Source organism: Capricornis sumatraensis, chromosome 4 (genome assembly GCF_032405125.1).
Source record: "Capricornis sumatraensis isolate serow.1 chromosome 4, serow.2, whole genome shotgun sequence".
NCBI classification, from domain to species: domain Eukaryota; kingdom Metazoa; phylum Chordata; class Mammalia; order Artiodactyla; family Bovidae; genus Capricornis; species Capricornis sumatraensis.
In genome coordinates, this window is record NC_091072.1 from 31,945,567 (window position 1) to 31,967,495 (window position 21,929).

General features: G+C 38.0%; 1 protein-coding gene across 9 annotated transcripts in view; it reads right to left on the reverse strand.

Annotated features, from left to right (window-relative positions):
* Nucleotides 1-21,929, reverse strand: part of TENM3 (teneurin transmembrane protein 3) — a 454,861-nt gene that overhangs the window by 413,582 nt on the left and 19,350 nt on the right. For 5 of the 9 annotated variants that reach the window (XM_068971248.1, XM_068971247.1, XM_068971246.1 and 2 more), the window contains exon 2: nucleotides 14,466-14,744. The exons of 3 other annotated variants lie outside the window; for them this stretch is intronic. In XM_068971248.1, the coding sequence (XP_068827349.1) occupies nucleotides 14,466-14,744 (279 nt within the window). Of the gene's footprint in view, nucleotides 1-14,465; nucleotides 14,745-21,929 lie in introns of those variants that run through there. One more of the 9 variants, XM_068971253.1, reaches the window with a different exon arrangement.

A 21,929-nucleotide genomic window follows, 5' to 3' on the forward strand; every position in this document is an offset into this window, starting at 1 on the left:
AAACCTTTATTACTTTTTTTCTTTCCGGTGTGCAATTTAGCCATGTTGCTAAACCATTTCATCCAGTTGCTGCGTCTTGTGATTGTTTTCTGTTTGTAATGCCTTGTATCTTCAAGTCTGTAGGCCTGAGAGCAAAATGTCCAATATTATTCTTTAAAAATATCTGTTAAATTATTTAAGGCAAGGAGGTCCACAAAATAAGTGCATCATGCAACCTGACTTTTGCAGGTTTCATGCTTTATTTTTTAATAAAAAATAGATTTCATAACTGCTGCTGATATTATATGTAACATCCACAAACCTATGTGAGTCTGTTTTTCTACTATATTTTTTGCAATGCCTAAGAGTTACATATTATATTGTTACTGGTTAATTGTGCATTCCTGAAAATGTTTACTTTTAGTTAACATTCTAGATCTCTCAGAAACCACCAAACCTGAATTTAGTATCTACTACTATTGTATAAGATATCTCATAAATCTTACCCCATTTCTTTTGCAAAGAATTAATAGCACTAATTTTTATTGATGTCTTATTGCCAAAATTTAAGTAGATTAGCATGTATTCATTGGACATTATGAAGCAATCCCTAATTAAATTAAATGACATTTATACAAGCAAACTGTGTGAAGGAAATCAATTTAAATTTATACACCACCCAACCCAGGTGTCCCCAACCCAGGGTTTGAACCCAGGTCTCCTGCATTGCAGGCAGATTCTTTACCAGCTGAGCCACCAGGGAAGTCCTCGTACACCACAGACTATATCTAAAATTCAGACAGATTAAATGTAAAGAAAAAAAACCCACAAAAGTGAAGAAAATAAAACTGATTATTTGTTCTAGGGGTAAAGTCAACATTTCTAGGCATAAAAACACCACAAGGAAAATAATAATTGAAAACTATATTTTAAAGTTTCTAAAAAATTCTTTCAAAAATGAAATGGTTCAAGCCCACTCAGGGATGCCAAATTAATGAACAAATACAAAATTAAACCGAGGAAAGCACTTAATGGTATATTAATATTTAGATATTTTAAAAGAGACAAGGGGTTATTAAGATTCTTGCTTCATGAAACCTATGCAATTCAATAAGAAAAAAAATATGTATATGTACATGTGTAACTATATCTCTGTATCTTTTCCAACAGCCTATTGATTGATGGAAAGAGATTTACCTCCCACTGTTACTATCACCTGCTTTAAGTTTTTCTTTTATTTAATAAGGATACAGAAACTTTGTGGAAATGAACTTGCTTCTCCAAGCTGGAGTCAATACAGATTTTCTTGGCACCTAGAATCTCTAATAAGGAGTGCACAGCTGTTTAAGCAAGGCGGAATCCTGATAGAGTGGAGGACGTTACATCTGTGCTGTGCCCCAGCTCTTTCATAGCTGGAGTTCATGTCATTATTCATCACTACTGGGGAACTTTCACATATGTCTATAAGCAGAAGGCCTGCATTTAAGGAGATGTTTATTTTTATCAGGTCCTCCTGCAACCAAACCCGTCTCATCAAGGCCAGATGTACACGAGGTGGAAAAAAGCAGAGTCAGTGTCCCAATGTCCTTGAATGCTGTCTCTTCCTTCAGTTTCCTGATGTTCTGGAAGACCCATTTCTCCACCCCGAATAGAATAATGTGCAAAGGGCATAAGCTGACAATTCACAAAAAAATACAAAGAGTACTCACACATATATGAGACTATATTTAACCTATTACTCAAATGAATATACAACAGTAAGATACTATGTTTCCATCTAGTTGCCAAAATTTTAAGCATGGCAACTTTCCTTGTCAATGGCTTATGGGAAAAGATACTTATTAATATTTTTAGTCAGAGTGTAAATTGATACAACTTTTTTTTTTCAGGGCATTTTGACAGGGTCTATCAAATGCTTTAAACTGTACATACACTTCATACCCTTTGCCTCTGATATTCCACTTCCAAGAATTTATCCTAAGGTATTAAGGGATACAGAATTAGAGGCAAATATTTATCCGCTAGAATTGTTATCACAATACAATTTATGAAACTGAAAATTCAAACAATCTAGATGTCCAAAAGTAGTGGATATGTTAAAATAAATTATGATAAATCAAAGCATGGAAGAGAATTATATTGAAGAAGAAAGCCTAATAATGTGGAGAAACTTAGGTCAAAACAGAAATTGCATTTTTTTTTTGGGGGGCCACACAAGAGGCTTGTGGTATTTCAGTTCCCTGATCATTTGAACCCAGGCCATGGCAGTGAAAGTACTGAATTCTAGCCACTAGACCATGAGGGAACTCCCAGAAATTGCAATTCTAATAAAAAAAATATACACAGAAATTAAAAAAAATAAAAGCACAAATATCAAAATAGAAACTAGTGAATATTATCCATATACTTCTATGTGTCTTCAAATGATATGTAATGCTAAGTAACTACAATAAATTCAGGGCATGGATATAAACACATAATATTTTATACTTAAAATTGGTTTAAAGTTCCATTTTTATTATTTCTATCATCACCTATCATTTTATTGCATTATTGATACCAACTTGTGTTATAATACAAACAATGATTAAATGCTTAAAAAATTCTAATGATAATCTGAAGTCTTTAAACTTCCTAAATAGGTTCATTTAAACAATTTAAGTTACCTTTAAGCACATTTTGTACAATCTAGGCAATGGTGCTCCACTCACAGGCAATGAGAAACAGTCCATTATAAGGGAATGTTTTATACTTGTTTTCTGTAGCAACTGACATTTCATTCACACACTTTCCAGTCCCCCAGGAATCTCCAGCTGCTGTATGTCAAAATTTTAAGACTTCTCTTTGTGAACTTTAACGCTTCTATAAAATCCAGTTGGAAGAGCAAGACTACTTCCTACTGATTCCTTTGATATTAACCAGTTAAAGCAAATCAATTATTCAGTTTAGTCTGAATAACCATTTCACAGTGTCACCGTTTTCCATACGCAAACATGCATAAGCAAATAATAACTACCATTATGGCTTTTTATAGCCTATTTCTATTTCTCAGACATGTCACTTGTGGTCTGTTTTTTTACTCTCTTCTGTGTATTTTTAAAAAATGAACGTTGGGTAATTCCTCGAGTGTTTGCTACTAATCAAATCTGGTTGTATAATTTTATGTTGGTAAATATGCATTGTGTTTTTATGCAAAAAGACAGTGTAGCTAGTGCAAAACCATGCAGGAGTTACTAAGGTGCAAAGACTTATTCTTTAATTTTTTTGGCCACACTGCCCTACCTGTGGGATCTTACTTCTTCAGTGAGGTCTCAAACTTGTGCTCCCTGTGGTAGAAGCTTGGATTCTTAATCACTGAACTGCCAGGGAAATCCCAAGACTTATTTTTAAGCTAGTAATTTAAACCATGGGGCAAAGATTATACAAACACACTTATGTATGTATATGAGTGTGTGTATGATCCATATATAAATATACATCTATTTTTTATTTATCATATCTACTTTTATATATTGGGCTTCTCTGGTGACTCACCTGGTAAAGAATCTGCCTGCAATGTAATGTGGGAGACCTGGGTTTGATCCCTGGGTTGGGAAGACCCCCTGGAGAAGGGAATCTACCTACTCCAGTATTCTGGCCTGGAGAATTCCATGAATTGTATAGTACCTGGGGTCACAAAGAGTCAGAAATGACTGAGCGACTTTTACTTTCATTTTATATATCTATATGTCTATTTTATTATATACCTATATATTTTATATAGATCATATACACACACATACGAATCAATGGTCAAGGAAAGGATTTAAGAAGTTATCTATGTATCTGTATGGGAGTCCCGTCCTGAGAACAATCCTATTATTTCAGGATCCAGAATTGATAATTATCTGTTTTTCATTGAACTCTAGATGCGCTATATTTAATAGTTTTATAAAGCTATTTTAAACAAAATATCAATTTTGAATAAAAATGTACTTTCCGCCAAACCTTTTGATGACATGAACTTTTAACTCCATTGAATATCATCGATTTTTCCTACACTGCCTGGATATTTGCTATGACTTTAATTAGTGTAGATACAAATGTACCTTGTATTTATTTTTTAAGTTTTTATTGATGTGGATCATTTTTAAAGTCTTCGTTAAACTTGTTACAAAATTGCTGCTGCTTCTTCTGTTTTAATATTTTGGTGTTTTGGTTCAGGAGGCACATGATATCTTAGCTTGCTGACCAGGGATCCAACCCACACCCCCATTGGAAGCTGAAATCTTAACCAATGGGCCAGCAGGGAAGTCCCAGAAAGATACCTTTTAAACGTATATCTCTCCTACAGCAAACTCTAAGCTACTGATGTACACAAAATTGTAAGATGAAAAGTACTTTCGAAGATAAAAAGTATCAAGGAATTCAGTTACCTAAGTTTCTATTCCAAGATCTCTCTGCTCCTGACCCCTCAGAGGCCAGACCTCATTTCCCCTTTAATCTTCACTTCGATCTTCTTGTTAGAATATCACCCCTTCCATTTCCTAGGAAAGATCCTGAATTGTCCTCCAATATAAAAATATCCCTGCCCTTGTGTTCCTCAGGAGTTACACCTAACTCTTTCCTTAGTTCAGGTTTGGAGAGAAAAATCTGCGCTTGCTGGTGCCATAGTTTCTGTTCATCTCTCCACCCACTGCCGCTTGGTGACCACACGCACTGCTCAGAAATTCATATCCTCTGTGCAATCCACAGGCTATCACTTCTATGCTTGTAGTCCTTCACTTACTACACTTCTGGAAATGTCTGACTGCTAATCATTTCCTGCCTCTGTGGTCTTCGTGAACTGATACTTGCTTTTGTCTCTATGGAAAGCCCCTCTTTGTTTCTTTCATTGGTGCTTCTTCTATAACTTTATGTTAAATGTTGGTGACCTCAGTATTATACTTTCATTCCTCTTCTTTTCTCATTTTATCTGCTTTTGGGGAGAGGTTTGATTATGCCCCCTGGCTTTCACTGCAGTTGTACAGATCATACGGTAAACATTTCTGAACAAAATCTAACTGAATTTTATATATATGAAAAGTGAAGGTATTAGTCACTCAGTCATATCTGACTCTTTGCAACCACATGGACTGTAGCCTGCGAGACTCCTCTGTCCATGGAATTCTCCAGGCAAGAATACTGGAGTGGGTAGCCATGCCCTCTGCCAGAGGATCTTCCTGACCCTGGAAATGAACCCTGCATCTCCTGCATCGACGGGCAGATTCTTCACTATCTGAGCTACCAGCAAAGCACATAGATATATATAATTGCTTAATCTATTCAGAATTTTGATGTCCCACAGACCCCTCAAATACAACCTGGTCTTGTCTGAATTACTGACTTTATTAAATAATAAGCTTTAAGCTCCCACTTGGATTTACACCATCACTTCCATGTTAGAGAGTCTTTTAAATGTTTTCTTCTTCCCTAACCCCAATGCAGAATTAATCAAGTTTTCATTCTGTCGAATTTTAATGTCTCCCTTTCCTTTCCAATTCTTGGTTCAAACATCTGTATTTTCTCACTTTGCTAATTATAACACTCCCTGATTGGCTAGTTTCCTCTCAAGTTTGACCTCCAATATGCAGCTGTGCAGCCACAGTTCTGGCTCCAGGATCAGCCACTGCACAAGAGAGCACGGAGACACAGAGGTGAACAGGGCGGTGGCCCTACAGAGCTTACTCCCTTTGTGGGAAAGACAGCCAACACCCTACACTGCTCTCAAGGTACTCTGCAAACGGTAAATATGACTGCAATATTCCTTTGCATGAAAAATTTTCAGAGACTCCCATTCCCTACAGAAAAAGTACAAATTCCTTAGCATGGCCATGGAAGGTGTTTTGCAGTCTGGTCTGGGGCTCTCTGTAGACCAAACACTCATCGCTCATCCATACACAACCTGTGTTCCAGGCACCAAACAGCCTGCAACTCTTGCAACAGTTCACGGGGATTTTACACCCTCTCCTTCGTTGCTTTGTCTACATCTTGCATTTTTGCACATCCTTTGAGCCCGTGTACCAGTATTTTGGTCATCTGATGCCAACAGCTGACTCACTGGAAAAGTCCCTGAGGCTGGGAAAGATAGAGGGCAGAAGGAGAAGAGCATGTCAGAGGATGAGATGGCTTGACGGCATTACCGATGCAACGGACATGAACTTGGGTAAACTTCAGGAGATGGTGAGGGACAGGGAGGCCTGGGGTGCTGCAGTCCATGGGGTCGCAGAGTTGGACAACTGAACTGGGTGGCAACCACAACAATAACCAATGCTGCTTCCTTCCTCCTTTATGAAGCCATTTTTCCTCTGCTGCCTCTCCTGTCTCTGTGGCAAGAATCTGCTCTATGCTGACATCAACTCTGCACTCTGTGCTGTAGTATTACTTAGCACATTAAAATTAAAATGCAATATTTGCTTGCCTATTTGCCCAACCAGCCTGTGAATTTTTACAATCAGAGACTATATCTTATTCATTTTTCCCCCCAGCCCCTGGTACAATACCTAACATTGACCACTCATTGAATGAAAATGTAGTTGCTATACTAAGTAAGAAATCAATTCAAAAAGTCATGTCCCAACTTTATTCAGTTTTCAGCTTCTGTGTGACTTAATGTTTACAGTCAAGGTATAATTCATTAGACATTTTAAATTGTTCCTTTCTCAAGTTTATATGCATTTGTATCCATTTTAATATAAATTCAAAAAGCTTTTACATTTAGTTTATAATCTAATCATTATGGAAAACTATCTCAAGTCAAATGATAAAGAGAAGAAAATTCCAATACAGTGAAACCCTCATTCAAGCTATTTAGTAAATAATGTAGATTTTTCACATTTAAACTTGTATGTGGATGTGATGCTCATTAACAGAATTATTATGACCTGAGAAGAATATTCTATAAATAACACACCCCCCAAATCAGTTAGTTCCTCTTCAAACACTTGAATACCCTTGAAATGGCAAATAAACTAAGGTTCTATGGCTTTAACACTTATCTTTTCTATTTCAGTGATAATTACATCAATAAACCTGATTCAGCATTTGCTGCTATTCAATTCATTAATTAAAACAATTTTACTGCTACTGCTGTGATTTTTCAAGGATATCAAAACACAATCAAAAATTAAAACAGCATACATCATCAGTTTTGATATGTGTTGGTGTGCTTTCTTTTGATTTCAACTCCACAATTAAAAGAACATTAGGCTTTTAAACAGAAAAAGCATATATTCTATATACTTTGAATAAAAATACTTAAAATGCAAGTTGTTTTGTAGAAATGGCAATATTTGTGTAAAGAAGAACAAGCTGTCAAGAATTCCAAAAATCCTCTTAGAATAGAAAAATATAAATGTATGTAAATACTTAAGTGATAACAACCATGGTTGTGGACATTATGGTATTCTTAATTCTAGTTTCATAGTACTAAATTTTTAAAAAATTTTATTTAAATCATCACTTACTGTGCTTAAGTGACTTGTAACATATCCATGAAGTGAATATATTTCATCCCAAATGAAATAGAGAAGATTTTGCTTAAAGAATGGTATAAGTTGCTATTTAAACTATAAACATATACACATCACGGTGATGTAATTATTTTTATATATTGGAAATTATTTGCACTTTGCAAAGCTGCACTTTCATTCTGACCTTGATTTAGTAAGCATGCAACATATTACTTTTGCTATTTTTGACATCACAGAGCACCGAAAACATAAAATATAATTTACAACAGTAGAACATGCCAGAATTGACCATTACATGCCAGAAGAGGCCCCAAGATGGGATTTATATTCGAGTTATGGTTCAGTATGTGTGGTAGAATCTCGTGAAATTTATTTCGCACAACAGTGGAATTCCACCTTAATTCTTGCAATCAATTTTCAAAGTAGGCTGAGAGTTGATAAAGATCAAGTTGAAGGAATGAAATTAGGCTAGTTAGGTGAAATTATACACCTCTCTTCAAATTATTTGTGGAAAACTCAAATATTCTCCTTTTGTAAAAAGAGCCAGGACAGAAATGACACCTGTGTGGTGGCTAGAAGCATTACAAGTATACGACTTAACAGGGTACTCCAAGGTCACTAGCAGTTTCTCCCAAACTATTCTAGATCTTGATTGGTGATAGAATAGTTACGAATCCTTCCATTTCTCTTCTCTCACATATATTCAGTTGCTCAGAGGAAATAACCTCCTTGCCCACTTTTTTGGGGATATTCCCAGTGACTCTGCCTGCCAATGCAGGAGACACAAGAGATGCAGGTTTGAGTCCTGGGTCTAGAAGATCCCCTGAAGAAGGGACTGGTAACCCACTCCAGGTATTCTTGCCTGGAAAAGCCCATGGACAGAGGCACCTGTGGGCTGCAGTCCATGGGATCACAAAAGAGTTGGACACAACTGAGTGATACACAACAACAACAAACACTTTTTCAGAGAATATATTTTTCCCAACAATGTAATTTGGATTGCAAAATAAAGCACTCTGTTGTGAGAGTGATGTAAACATCATTACAATAGTTTGTCAAATTGGTTTAAGGGGTGTATCTTTTTTTTTTTTTTAAGTACAGTAGCTCAACTTTTAGAATCTATCTATCCATAAAGATGGTGCAGTGGTAATGGATGGTAAAGGAGATGTGAGTTTGATCCCTGGGTCAGGAAGATCCCCTGGAGGAAGGAACTGCAACACACTTCAGTATTCTTGCCTGGATAATTCATGGACATAGGAGCCTGGTGGGCTACAGTCCATGGGAACACATAGAGCTGGACACGACTGACCACACACACACATCCAAATAGAAAGCAGACTTTAAAAATACTATTTCAAAGCACAAGTACCTTGGTTTTAAAAAGTGTTTTAGTCCAGCAAATCAAGTCTCTAATACACCTAAAAATATTGCACAATAATGCTCTACCCTTATTATTAGCCACATCATCCCTGGACACTTTAGTAACTGCACAATCATTGTGGCAAAAGTGAGGTCCTACCACAGGTATACTGCTAAGATCCCAGGTGAGAAATAAACTCTTCCAGGAATGATTTACTTTATTATGTGAACGGATGAGCATCACTTGAATTGCCTTTTAATTGACTGGCTGTCTAAGTGACATGCCTTGGAGGGAAGCACCACTTTTGAAATTTCCTTTGACCAGGAGGGGAAGGAACAGGCTGGTCTCTTTGAAGTCTACAGCCATCAGACTAATTATCAGCCCCACTTAACGTTCGTTCATTTAATTACAGTGAATTAAAAAGTATGTGGGATTTTAGAGAAAAATAAAAGAGTCAATAAATGGTGACAGAGATTCCAGGCTATGCAAATTGGCAGTGCCCCTTCTGGAGGAGACCATTCTTCCTCCCTCATTTCACCAAATGCACAGATACTCGACTAATACGGACAAAGGGAGGATGGCAAAGAGGGAGGGGACATTGACCTTGGGCCCAAACTGTGTAGGTACTTGATACTGTTTACCTAGCTTAATCTCCACACTTAATAAGGAGATATAATTTCCCACCATTTACAATTAACAGAAAGAGTATCCCCCACCCCTTATTTGGAACTCACTCGACACCAGGCACTGTCATTCTAAGCATTGCCTATTCAAGAGTCCATTTAATCCTCAGAGCAGCCCTGTAAGGACTGTATGCCATTGGTGATTTCCATATACTACAGAAAGGTTAAGTCACTTGCCCAAAGTCACACAGCTGGGAGACAGTAGAGCCAGTACCAACCCAGGAAGTCTGCCCTCAATAACACCTCCTCATCTGTTGATCTCAGTGAAGGCTCTCAAGTTTCCCAGATAGAAGAAGAGAGCCAGCTCCTCTTGGTCTGCCTAATGTCAAAGGTCATCGCTTTCCAAGAGGCATAAGAGGCTGCAGAGAAAGGCAGAAGGAGTCAGGTAAAGACGTCCACATCTCTGGTGCCAGCCATACAGTTGACCAAGCGGCCAGGCAGAGATGGGGGAAGTTGGGAGCTTGAGCTCTGGGTGTCTCAAGAGCAAACCATCTTAGGGGCTCAAATGAGAGGATTCACACCCTGTGCACCGTGCTTCTGAATCAAGGCATTTTTCACGGTACTGAGCTGCTAGCTGACAAAGGATAATAACATTGAATGCATGCTAGTCTTCTTCTGGGAAAAGATGTACAAATAAAACATTTTTAAAGCTTGATGTTTTGGGAGGAAAAAAGCCCTTTGTTCCTGACATTTAAATAGATATTTGGAATTTAAATCAGATTACTTGCAAGGCTGGAGAGTGGGCATTCAGTCAGGGGTCTTTAAACAATCCATCACAGACAGGAAAGATGCCTCGAACCATCCAGAACATACTGGCAACTTTCCCTTTGATTACAGCATCTCATCACAATTATTTTGTAACCTCTTGACAGCTTACTAGAACCACTGCTTATAGGTGGTGACAAACCACTGACCCTCCAGCATTTGCCCTGGAGCATGGCAGGTGACTCAGAAAGTTGTCAATACCTGTTAAGAAAGGTCTTCTCCCATGTCCTTAATTCGGAACAATATTAACATTTGGAATTTGATATGAAATTGAATGTACTGTAACAATTTTTTTTTTTCCTCAAAATGCTTTTAACTTCAACTCCTCATGGTTGGTGAAGGGTTAGCTTTGCAAAAGAACCTATTTTATCACTTGTTTAGAATCTCTGCTAACATGGAGACATGTGACATAGTCCGAGTGTTCCTTGACTCTCGTGGGATGCTCAGGCCACCAAAATTTCATTAGCCTCACAGCAGTCCCAGTGCCTTCTTAACTTGAACTGTTGGCCTATTTATCAATAAATAAATGAAATCTAATCCCTTTTAGTGACTAAACTTTTCTTTGAAGTTATAACTAGAACATTAGTCACTTGGCTTACATGATTTCACAAATGTTGAATATTATTTTGTTTTCTGGGGAAAACAGCCTTATTCACAGTTAACCTCAAATGATGAAAACAGTCAACCCAAACTCCCCTTCTAAACTGAGGGGAGAAAGAAGACAGTGTATGGCTTCTAAGTTAGTTTCACTTTGGCGAGTTATTTTATGCACATCCTTCTTGTTTCAACTTACAGTGATATAACAGGGCTTCTTAGGACATACTGCAAGCTCACACAAAAGTGAATACAACTAGAAAATTTAAATAATCGGAGGTCAAAGGAAAATACAGCTGGAAAATCAATAACCTTTCAGAGTGACAGCAATTAAGAATGCCAAAATGAATTATTTTAGAAAGTCTATGTTAGAAATATTTGACTCTTTGTGACCCCATAATCTGTAGCCTGCCTGGTTCCTCTGTCCATGGGGATTCTACAGGCAAGGATACTGGAGTGGGTTGCCAGGCCCTCCTCCAGGGGATCTTCCCAACCCTGGTATCAAACCTAGGTCTCCAGCATTGCAGGCAGAGTCTCTACCATCTGAGCCACCAGGGAAGCCCAATATTTGACTAGAAGTAGTAATAATAGTAAAAATTGGTAAAGGTTTTGAGGATATTGTTTAAAAAGATGTTAGACCCTGGGTATGATTACAAATTTTAGATTTTACTATAACTCAGCCTAACAAGAAGTTTTTTTATATCAGAAAAAAAGTCTCAATATTCTCATTTAATTCCACAATTCCAAATGAGAAGGTATGCTAAATATCAGAAGATTATGTTCCCCAGACCTTAATGTAATGGATCTCAATGCAATCTTGCTCTTTCTGACAAATCACTGAAAATTCAGAATAAATGATCTGAAATGTTCCTACAGAACACATATGAAGTCTACGAAAGATCCAGTGTTCAATAAGAGGTCTGCTGCTGCTGCTGCTAAGTCACTTCAGTCGCGTCCGACTCTCTGAGACCTCATAGACGGCAGCCCACCAGGCTCCCCTGTCCCTGGGATTCTCCAGGCAAGAACACTGGAGTTGGTTGCTATTTCCTTCTCCAATGCATGAAAGTGAAAAGTGAAAGTGAAGTTGCTCAGTCGTGTCCAACTCTTAGCGACCCCATGGACTGCAGCCTACCAGGCTCCTCCATCTATGGGATTTTCCAGGCAAGAGTACTGGAGTGGGGTGCCATTGCCTTCTCCGAAATAAGAGGTCATATCTGGTTTTATTTCTTCTTTTATTTCCTTCCCCGAGCTGACTCACTGGGAGTTCTTAGACCGACAAAATGTTGTTTGGAAAAGCAACCCCAGCCAAACCTTGGGGAAAGAGTACACATAAGTTGAAGTCATCACTTGCCCAGCTCAACAAATATTGTTTTTGACACTTTATACTTTTGACTGACCTATTTACTCTCAACAAATACTACCAAATGTTCTGAATCTCAAGGCAAGGCCCTTGACACCCTGTCTGTGTCTCTCTTCATTCTGGTTCAGAATGACCACATGGAGAAACAGATGAGTCTAAGTGTTCACTCTTAACTTATATCACGACAGGGACAAGGAGATTCCTAGGGCAAGTTCCTCCTCTAGTTCAAAATAATCATGCAGAGGGAGGGGGCAGTGATGTGGGAAACTCAGTAGGCTTCCCGCCTCCAATCATTTGTATAATAGACACTTTAGTTAACCTTTAGTTAACTAAAGGTGGAAAAATTTCTAAGTTTTATGTTTTCTGTAAAGAACAAAATGGTGTGTGTTTGGGAATTCATTGTGAGATCATTTTAGCAGACATACAATTTAAAAAATAATAAAAATTAGCTTTTAGCAATACAGACACAATAACAAGATATATTTGTCATAAGAGAGAGATGCCTCACAGGTTGTGTGTGGCAAGCTGACCCAATGTGGGACAATACTTAGTGGACATGCAGATGAACGGCCCACGACGCAGCAAATCAGAAGTGATTTGCATTGTCCTCCCACATTCTCCTCTGCTCTCCTCCAAAACCATCACAAAATTTGACACATATTTTAGGAAAATCAAACATCAAATCATGTATTTGAATATAACCACAGTACTTAAAATTGCTTGAAGAGGGTTATGTAAAGATACAGATGGACAGGAAGCAAAGTTTAGGCCAAATCTTACTTACTTAAGGTGAGTGACTTCTGAATTCACAGTGAAAAGTGGTAGAAACCCAGGTTTCACAGAGGTGGACAGTTTGGTTCAGGAAAACACTGCAGTCAGATTCTAAGACTCATTGTGTCAGGTAGAACCGTCTTTGTTTCCTATTTTGGGTTGAGATGAAGCTAGCCTCCATCAATAACTCACACTTCAAAATGAATATATGAGTTTCTATTATTAATCGATTATGACTTTGTTTTAATGCACTAAAATATCCTCCATAAGATATTGTTTTCATTGGTTTAAAGCAGATTTTTTTTTTCTAATAGTAAGAAAACAAGTAACACACAGTGCGATGCACTAGCTAGCCCTTCATTCAGTGACCTGGCTGAGACTGAACGCGGACAGCGGGCCTGTTTTCCTATCACAAAGCAAAGCTGACAAAGTTGCTCCATAAAGAATAAAAATAAAATACCATTGGTAAAACACCATCTTTCTTTTCACAAGTCACACAATTCTTCCATTTTAATTTTCTCTTTGCTTTTGATGCATCATATCCACACAGCATTAATAACCAGGTTAAAGCAGCTAGTGCACTGTTAATATTAAACGCTAAAGAAGAAATGTCATTTTGTTGTCTGGTGCTTTGGTGCTGATGCTCCAATTTTTCCTAGAAGCTGCACTGACTAAAAATTAAATTTCCTTTAAAATCTATTATTGCATATACACTAACTGCTTCTTCATCATTTTGCATTGGTGAAAGGGAAAGATCAAATAATTTATAAAGATATTTCTCTTAAAGTATGTAAAACTGCTATTTGGATACCTGAAAAAAATCCAATTTTTGTGCATGGATTTAATTGCAGAGTAATCCAGTCTCCAAAGCACATCAAAGACCACACTCCCTTCTCTTTATCAAGATTTCAATTGCTTTCATCAACCAGTAAGTTAAAAGCATGATCAAATTTGTTCTTCAATCACTTGAGCCCTGTTAATAAACCATTCTGTGTGCTCACTCATCCATTCTGAGATTCTGGAACTTCTTTGAGATATTTTTAAGAGGAATCTACAAAGACATCTCTGATTACAAGCTGGCTCTGGGGTAAATTTTATCACTACTTGTTCTGCTACTCCATGGAGGATAACAGGTGACATGGTTCAAGATAAGCCAAAGCCAACCTATTTTTTTTCTATACATGATTAGACTGTTTTTCAAAACTATAGCTAACACAACAGAGAATGCTTGGATAACACAACTTAACACTCTGATGCCGAATGTTGACTTTTTTTCCCTAGGAAAAATAATGCAATATTGAAGGACATGTTTTGAGTGCTACTGTGTTGCAATGCAAAGAAAGGAAGAAAAAAAAAAGAGAAGGAAAGAGGAGAAGAAGGAAGAAAGCCATTCCTCCAGAGTCAACCAAAACAGACAGAAGCACCGGACGCCAACATTATAAAGCCACAAAAAAGGAACTTACCGGTTTCACTGTCGGATTTGTTTTCATGCTCCGTATCTGTCAGGGTGAGCGCTGAGTTGGACCGGCTTGACAGGCAGGAGCTGCGGCCTGACTTGACCCCCCGGCCCCACAGTCTCATGGCATGCTCTGGGGACATCACTGCTTCATTCTCAGTATCGGCGTCTGACCCTGCACTGATCGAGTAACCTCTGTGGGGGAGCCCCATTTCCGCACAAAATGCCAGTCCTCTTCGAGTTGCTGGTTCACAAACGCCTAACTGCCTTAGGGTAAAATTTTGTCCTAATTAGAGGGGAAAAAAACATAACAGCCAGTGAGTATACATTTCACTTAAGATTTTATTTTCTTAAACAAAATCTCCCTAAAATAAACACTTAAGCATCCAGATTTTTGCGCTCTCAGCACTAGGTATTGGCATTTGCTTCACATGACATGTGATCTGCTGCTGCTGCTGCTAAGTTGCTTCAGTCGTGTCCGACTCTGTGCGACCCCACAGATGGCAGCCCACCAAGCTCCCCCAACTGTCGGATTCTCCAGGCAAGAACAATGGATGGGTTGCCATTTCCTTCTCCAATGCATGAAAGTGAAAAGGGAAAGTGAAGCCTCTCAGTCGTGTCTGACTCTTAGCGACCCCATGGACTGCAGCCTACCAAGCTCCTCCCATGGGATTTTCCAGGCAAGAGTACTGGAGTGGGTTGCCATTGCCTTCTCCGACATGTGATCTAGTAAGGTCCAGTTAGGGGAGGGGTGGGTGTGAGGGGGGCTGCACCTCTGACTTTCCACCCACCCCAGCTCAGAGCTCCTTATTTCAGCCCATAAGCACCTCCAGAATGCTGGGCAGGAAAAGTGGTCCAGACCATGAAAACTCAACCCAGAGAAAGCCTTAACTGTCAGAAATATTTCCCTGGTCCTAGCTCTTATCCCAAACATTAGGATTTTTCCACCCAGAAGTCACCCCTTAGGAAGAGAAAAGATTGCCCTCTAGAATAAGCTACCTGCTAATTAGAAACGGGTTTGGGCAGTCTTTATTATATTTTTCCACTTAACACTTAACAACCAATAAAAATATTGTGTTTTTGTGTACAAACATACACTAACTTTTGGAGTGTAAAGTCTTGAAAATGTGCAGACATCTGACTTCTGTTTTAATAAACACCTAGAAACATCTGTATTGATAGAAGTAAAGCAATTCATGCAAATAAAGGGCACTCTAAAAAATAAAGTAGGAGTATTATGTATTTAAAAATTAATGATAAAATCAAATTCCCTGAAAAATAAATGGTTGTGAACCCTGAAGGTTTTCACTAATAAACTGAGCATAATAAAACTCATGACACTGCAATAACTTAAAGGAAAAGTGTTTAAATTAGGTGACACTTTAAAATGACTGCCATTATTAATGGCTTTTCCAATCCTGTGTTTACTCTTGAAATTTCACCTATGTTTTATGATACCAGGGGTGAGAAGGGAGAGAAAACTGTTTGCTTAGAGGATGCATACATATGTGCCTTCTATTGCCTGTCTCATTGGCATGGTAGAATCTGAGATTTAGATACCAACTAGAATCAAAATACAGGAAAAAGAATAATAGTATACCAAGACTGATTTCAATGCTTATCTATAATACCAAGCTTTTAAGAATATTAAGCATTTATTTCACTCATCCTCTTCATTTTCCCACTTCCCTCTCTTACCTATCCACGAACACTTTAAAGTTAATTGGCTGGTATGAGAAATAACATACATTCCATTTTTTAAAAGAGTGTATCATAAATTATTTGTAATAAAATAATGTCTTGACTCTTTTAGGAAATGAATCAAACATAATGCACACGATAGTAAATATTTGGTTGTAAAAATATTAGTGCCCTCCAGCACTCAGCCCATTTTAACCAGAGTGGTTCACTGCATTATGGCCACGGTCAGATCAGGAGGAATCTGCCTCATCTCGGTCAGACTTCCAGATGGATTCTGACAATGACACTCATAAATAATGAAAATCTGTTGCTACAATTAGCTACAAATTATCTCAGAGAGACATGAACATGTATTTGCACCAAAACGTATGTCAAAAAGAAAACAGCAAAAATAAAGAGGAGGGAATAAGAACTCATTGAACAGTGAGAAAGTGGGCAAGCTTAATGAGGTAAGACACAGTATGGTCAGTATTTTTCAAAGAGTTAGTGTGGACTGTACTTATGAAAGTAAATCCAAAAAAGGTCAATGTCATGGAGAGTTAAAGGAATGTAATGGATGGTTAATGTGAAAGAGCTTATCCGTTCCTATTATATCACCTTTAAAATGCAGAGGGAGGAAAGGGTGTAAGACAGTTAAACATCACCATCAAACATGTTGAGTTTCCAAAATAATTTTTCAAGTGTGAGAATGAATGATAAGATCCTGTGCATCTTTCCAGTGGGAGGCTCCCACATTGGAGAATAAAAATCAGAGACAAGTTAAAAGCCAGTGAGAACTCTGTTTCTAATCTCTGAAATGTAACTTGAAAAATTCCCCACATTATTGACTTTTCACACTATTGCCATCTTGATGCAAAAATCTATGGAGTGAAGGAAAGCAGAAAATGGCAATCTTGATTATTTGCTATCTGGGTATACAAACACAGTTCACTTTGCAGATAAATATCTAGGGCATCATCCCTATGAATTTATATGTGCATCCCAAACTCCTTAAACATCTAACCCTTTGAAACCAATGTCTACCAATGATTCAAATTCTTAAGGGCTGTTTCTGAAATGCAAGTTAGAAAGTAAGGTGTTAGATTCCTTACTAAATTAAGTCTGCTTTTGCTTTCTTGGGAAAGAGCACTAAACTTGAAATCCAATGAACCTAAGTTTAAGCCACTTATGGACTTAATCATTTACCACTCCATTTCTCCATCTTTCAGGGCTCTCATGACGTGGTTTAAGAGATGCTTTTTACACTTTTGTAGAGCAAAGGAATCCATCCGCAAAACAAAGACAACCTAATGAATGGGAGAAGTTCCTTGCAAATGATATGACCAATAAGGAATTAATTTCCAACATATATAAACAGCTCATACAATTTGACATCAAAAAAAAAACAAACAACCTGATTTAAAAATGGGCAGAAGAACTGAATAGCTAATTTTTACAATGAGGAAATGCAGATGGCCAAAGATGTTTAACCTTGCTAAACATCAGGGAAATGCAAACCAAAACTACAGTGAGATACCACCTCACACCTGTCAGAATGGCTAGCATCACAAATAACACAAATAACAAATGTTAGGATGTGGGAGGAAAAAAAAGCCTCTCCTTTATTGTTGGTGGGAATGTAAACTGGCACAGCCACTGTGGAAAACAGTACAGAGATTTCTCAAAAAACAATAAATAGAACTCCATATGACCCAGCAGTTCTACTCCTGGGTATATATTAAGAAAAAATACTAATTCAAAAATATACATGTATCTCAATGTTCATAGCAACGTATTTACAATTGCCAAAGTATGAAGCAACCTAAGTGTCCATTAACAGATCAATGATTAAAGAAGCTGCAGTATATACACACACAGACACATATACATATATATGCAATGGAATAACATTCAATCATAAAAAAGAATTAAATTTTGCCATATGCAGCAACATGGATGGACATGGAGGGCATTACGCTAAGTGAAATAAGGCAAACAGAGAAAGACAAATACTGTATAATATCACAAGTGGAATCTACTAAATTCAACAAATTGGTGAATAAAGCAAAAAAGCACCAGATTCACCGCTATAGAATACAAACTAGGGGTTACCAGTAGGGAGAGGGCAAGAGGGGAGGGACAACATAAGGAAGGGGGGACAAAAAAGGGTTATTATGTCAAGCATTATGGAATTAAAGAATTTTTAATTCAATTTTTAAAATTCTGAAAATTAAAAATTTTAAGTATTTAAAAGTGATGCTTTACGTAAATGAGACCAGCATAAAGGGGAGCAGAATGAAAAATGACAAAAAATAAACATTCAGACAAATGTAATAATGATAGAGAAACGTATAATTTGAAGGGAGGCAGAGGACTGCTTTCAAATAATTTTAGAAGAGCCACATCACCACCAAAGTTGACTTTTCCTTCAATCAAAACTCTGTGTATCCAGTGCTTCAAATTCCACTATTGTTGATTCTCCTTTAGGTTAAGGAGTCTTGCTTGTAGGATCCCTCATTTTAATGCAAACATATCTGGGGAGTTCTAGTAATTAAATTAGAATACATTAAGCTATTATTTTTTTTCCTACAGCTCAGCAATGTTTAGCAAGATGGGATATACTAATGGAAAGCACAGCCACTTTCGACAAACAGAAGGAAGATGGAGGAAAAGAAGGATTCCTGATCGGGAGAAGAGGCAGTTGGCTGAGGTACCGTGGAGCTGGGAGTTTGGGGCTTGGGTGCAGTTGTTCAGGCAAGACTTTAAGTCAGTGTGGAGAAGTGGAAAGAGACAGGCAGAGAAAGGCAGCAAAGATGCTCTGGAACCAGACTAAAAACATAACCATCTTGCTTAAAGTCATCTTTGGCTTCAAATAACCTAAAAGAAACGAGGATACCTTTATTCTTATTTTCCATGCTTTTTTTTTTCAGATTGTGTTCTTTGCAATGGTTCTAATACCATTACTTTAATTTCTTTCTTTGCCCTCTGAGTCTTTATATTAATTCTTTTTGGCTGAGTCTGATGAAATCAGTATTTATCTCCTGCACATTGAATTTTGATAACCTTGATCAGCAAGGCCAACCACAGAGTTTCCCATTACAATTTGAAACAGTCCCAAAATAATAAATTGCAGCAAGAATAAAGTGTACCTGAGGATGAAATTTCTCGTGATTAAAAGGCAAGGTTAGCTTGGACTAGATTAGGCATTTTTGTTTTATGACACTCATAAATTTGAAAAATCTATAAAAGAAAAACTGAATAAACAGTCCAGGCAAGTTGCATCATTAAAAAAAAAAAAGGTTCACATTTTGAAAAATGAGTGAGGGCATGTGACAAAGTAGAAAGGACTATGTGAAAGCAAAGTCCTATGAGGCTGGTGCCACGCATAGGCATCTCTGTAATAATGGAACAGGGGCTTGCAGAATGGCCTTTCTCTTACATGGTGTCTATAGTCTAATCTGAGCAAGAAGGGGCTTTTCTTTTTTTAAAAAAATTATTCATTTATTTATTTATTTTTGACTATGCTGGGTTTTCACTGTGAAGCGGGCTTTTCTCTGGTTGTGGTGAGGGAAGGCTCCTCTCTAGTTGCGGTGTGCAGGCTTCTCACTGCGCTGGCTTCTCTTGCTGCCGAGCACACGCTCTAGGCACCCAGGCGTTAGCAGTTGCAGCCCCTGGACTCGAGAGCACAGGCTCAATAGTTGGGGTGCATGGGCGTAGTTGTTCTGTGGCGTGTGGGATCTTCCTGGGCCAGGGATCAAACCCATGTTTCTTGCATTGGCAGGCAGATTCTTTACCTCCGAGCCACCAGGGAAGCCCAAGAAGGGACGTTTCAAAGCTGCAGTGCAGGGATGGTCATCAATAGCTAAGATATCTGCTGTGTCTGAGTGAGTTGACAAGAAAACAAGTCTGCATGAGGAGCTAGCCTCAGTCATCTGCGGTGACTGCAGAACCCAGGGGAGGGGGGCCTAGCTTGGGAACTCGTGTATTCTCTCCTAGCTTATGTCTACATGCTCGAATGTCTAGAGTTGTCCATTTTCTCTCTTTCACCTGCTTGTTCTTTTTTCCAAAACTGCTTTATTGAGATACTAACTCACAAACTGTACGATGAACCTATGTAAAGTGTACAAGTCAACAGTTTTTCGTAAGCACGTGGTGGTGTGCAACTATCATCACGATCAATTTTATAATATTTTTATCACCCTTTGTACCAATTATCAGTCACCTATTTCTCCTCTTACCCCACCACTCCCTCCAGCGCCAGGCAAGCACTAAAACACTTTCTCTCACTACAGAAGTGCCTATTCTGGGCATTTCAAAGAAAAGGGGCCCTATAATATGTAGACTTTAGCAACTGGCTGTTTTCATTTGACGTGGTGTCTTCAAGATCCACACGTATTACAGCATGCGGCAATACTCACTTCTTCTTACGGTCAAACAATATGGGTGCCATTGCCTTCTTTGATTGTATGGACACAGCACGCTTTCTCTCTCTGTTCAACAGTGAATGGAGATTTGAGTTGTTTCCATTTTTTGGGCTATTATGAAAATGCTACTATGGAATACCATGTTTTCATTTCTCTCGTGTATACACCTGTGAGTGGCATTGCTGGTCATCTTGCATGTACTTTTATGGTTAGTCTTTTCAGGAACTTCTAGCCTGCTTTCCACAGTGGCAGCACCACGTTCCTGTCCCAGCACCAGTGTGTGAGGGCTCCGGCTTCTATATAACTTCACTTGTTACTATCTGTTGGTTTTCTTTTGTACCACACTGCAAGTGTGTACACCATACAGCAAACTCGCAATGAGGAGATGGACTATATGGTCATTGGTAATAAAATTTGTACTGGAGCCAAGCATCATGTTCTCTTAGAAAGCAGTGGATTCTGTAGGTCTGCTACACAAATTCATTATTACTTTATTCTATTATTTTTTCTTTGTCTTCTAATATACTGCTTTAATTTTCAAATGTATTTTTCTATCAAAGTTAAAATATTCTTTAGCCCATAAAGTCTACCTTTGAGACTGTATCCTAGAGAAATAAAATCAGCTAATCTTAAACATATATGTACAAATAATTTTTTTAATGACATTGTTGCAAAAATTAAAATAACTGGAATATTTACCAGAAAGGGAATGGCTAAATAAGCTTTATATTGCTTTCATGGAAGACTATGTGGCTAGTAGAAAGAGTGGGTTTGGACCTATATCTTCTGTTCTGGGAGGGAAAGTGAAAGTGAAGTAGCTTAGTCGTGTCTGACTCTGCGATCCCATGGACTGTAGCCCACCAGGCACCTCCCTCCATGGGATTCTCCAGGCAAGAGTACTGGAGTGGGTTGCCATTTCCTTCTCCAGGGGATCTTCCCGACGCAGGGATCGAACCCGGGTCTCCTGCATTCCAAGTAGACGGTTTAACCTCTGAGCCACCAGGGAAATGTCTGGGAGGGAAGCCTATTATATATATTTTAAGTAAAAAAGTACAAGTTGCAAAGTAGTGTGTATAAATATGATCCCATTTTTGGAAACTAAGAAAGAGAATCAACAAATTAAATAAATGTGTATGGTTTGGAGCATGAATGAAGGTGAGAAGGGCTATATAACTTTGATGTTGGATCATACAGAAAGAGCTGTGAAGGAAATCAGTAATTTTCTATGTTATAATTTTGAATTTTTACTTCCCCTAATAATTTGTATTAACTACAAGAAAGAAAAACAGAAGTATTTTCATAAAAAAGACATATTTTCTTGATTTTCTGTTTAATAGCTCTTATCCAATAATTAGAAATTAATCAGC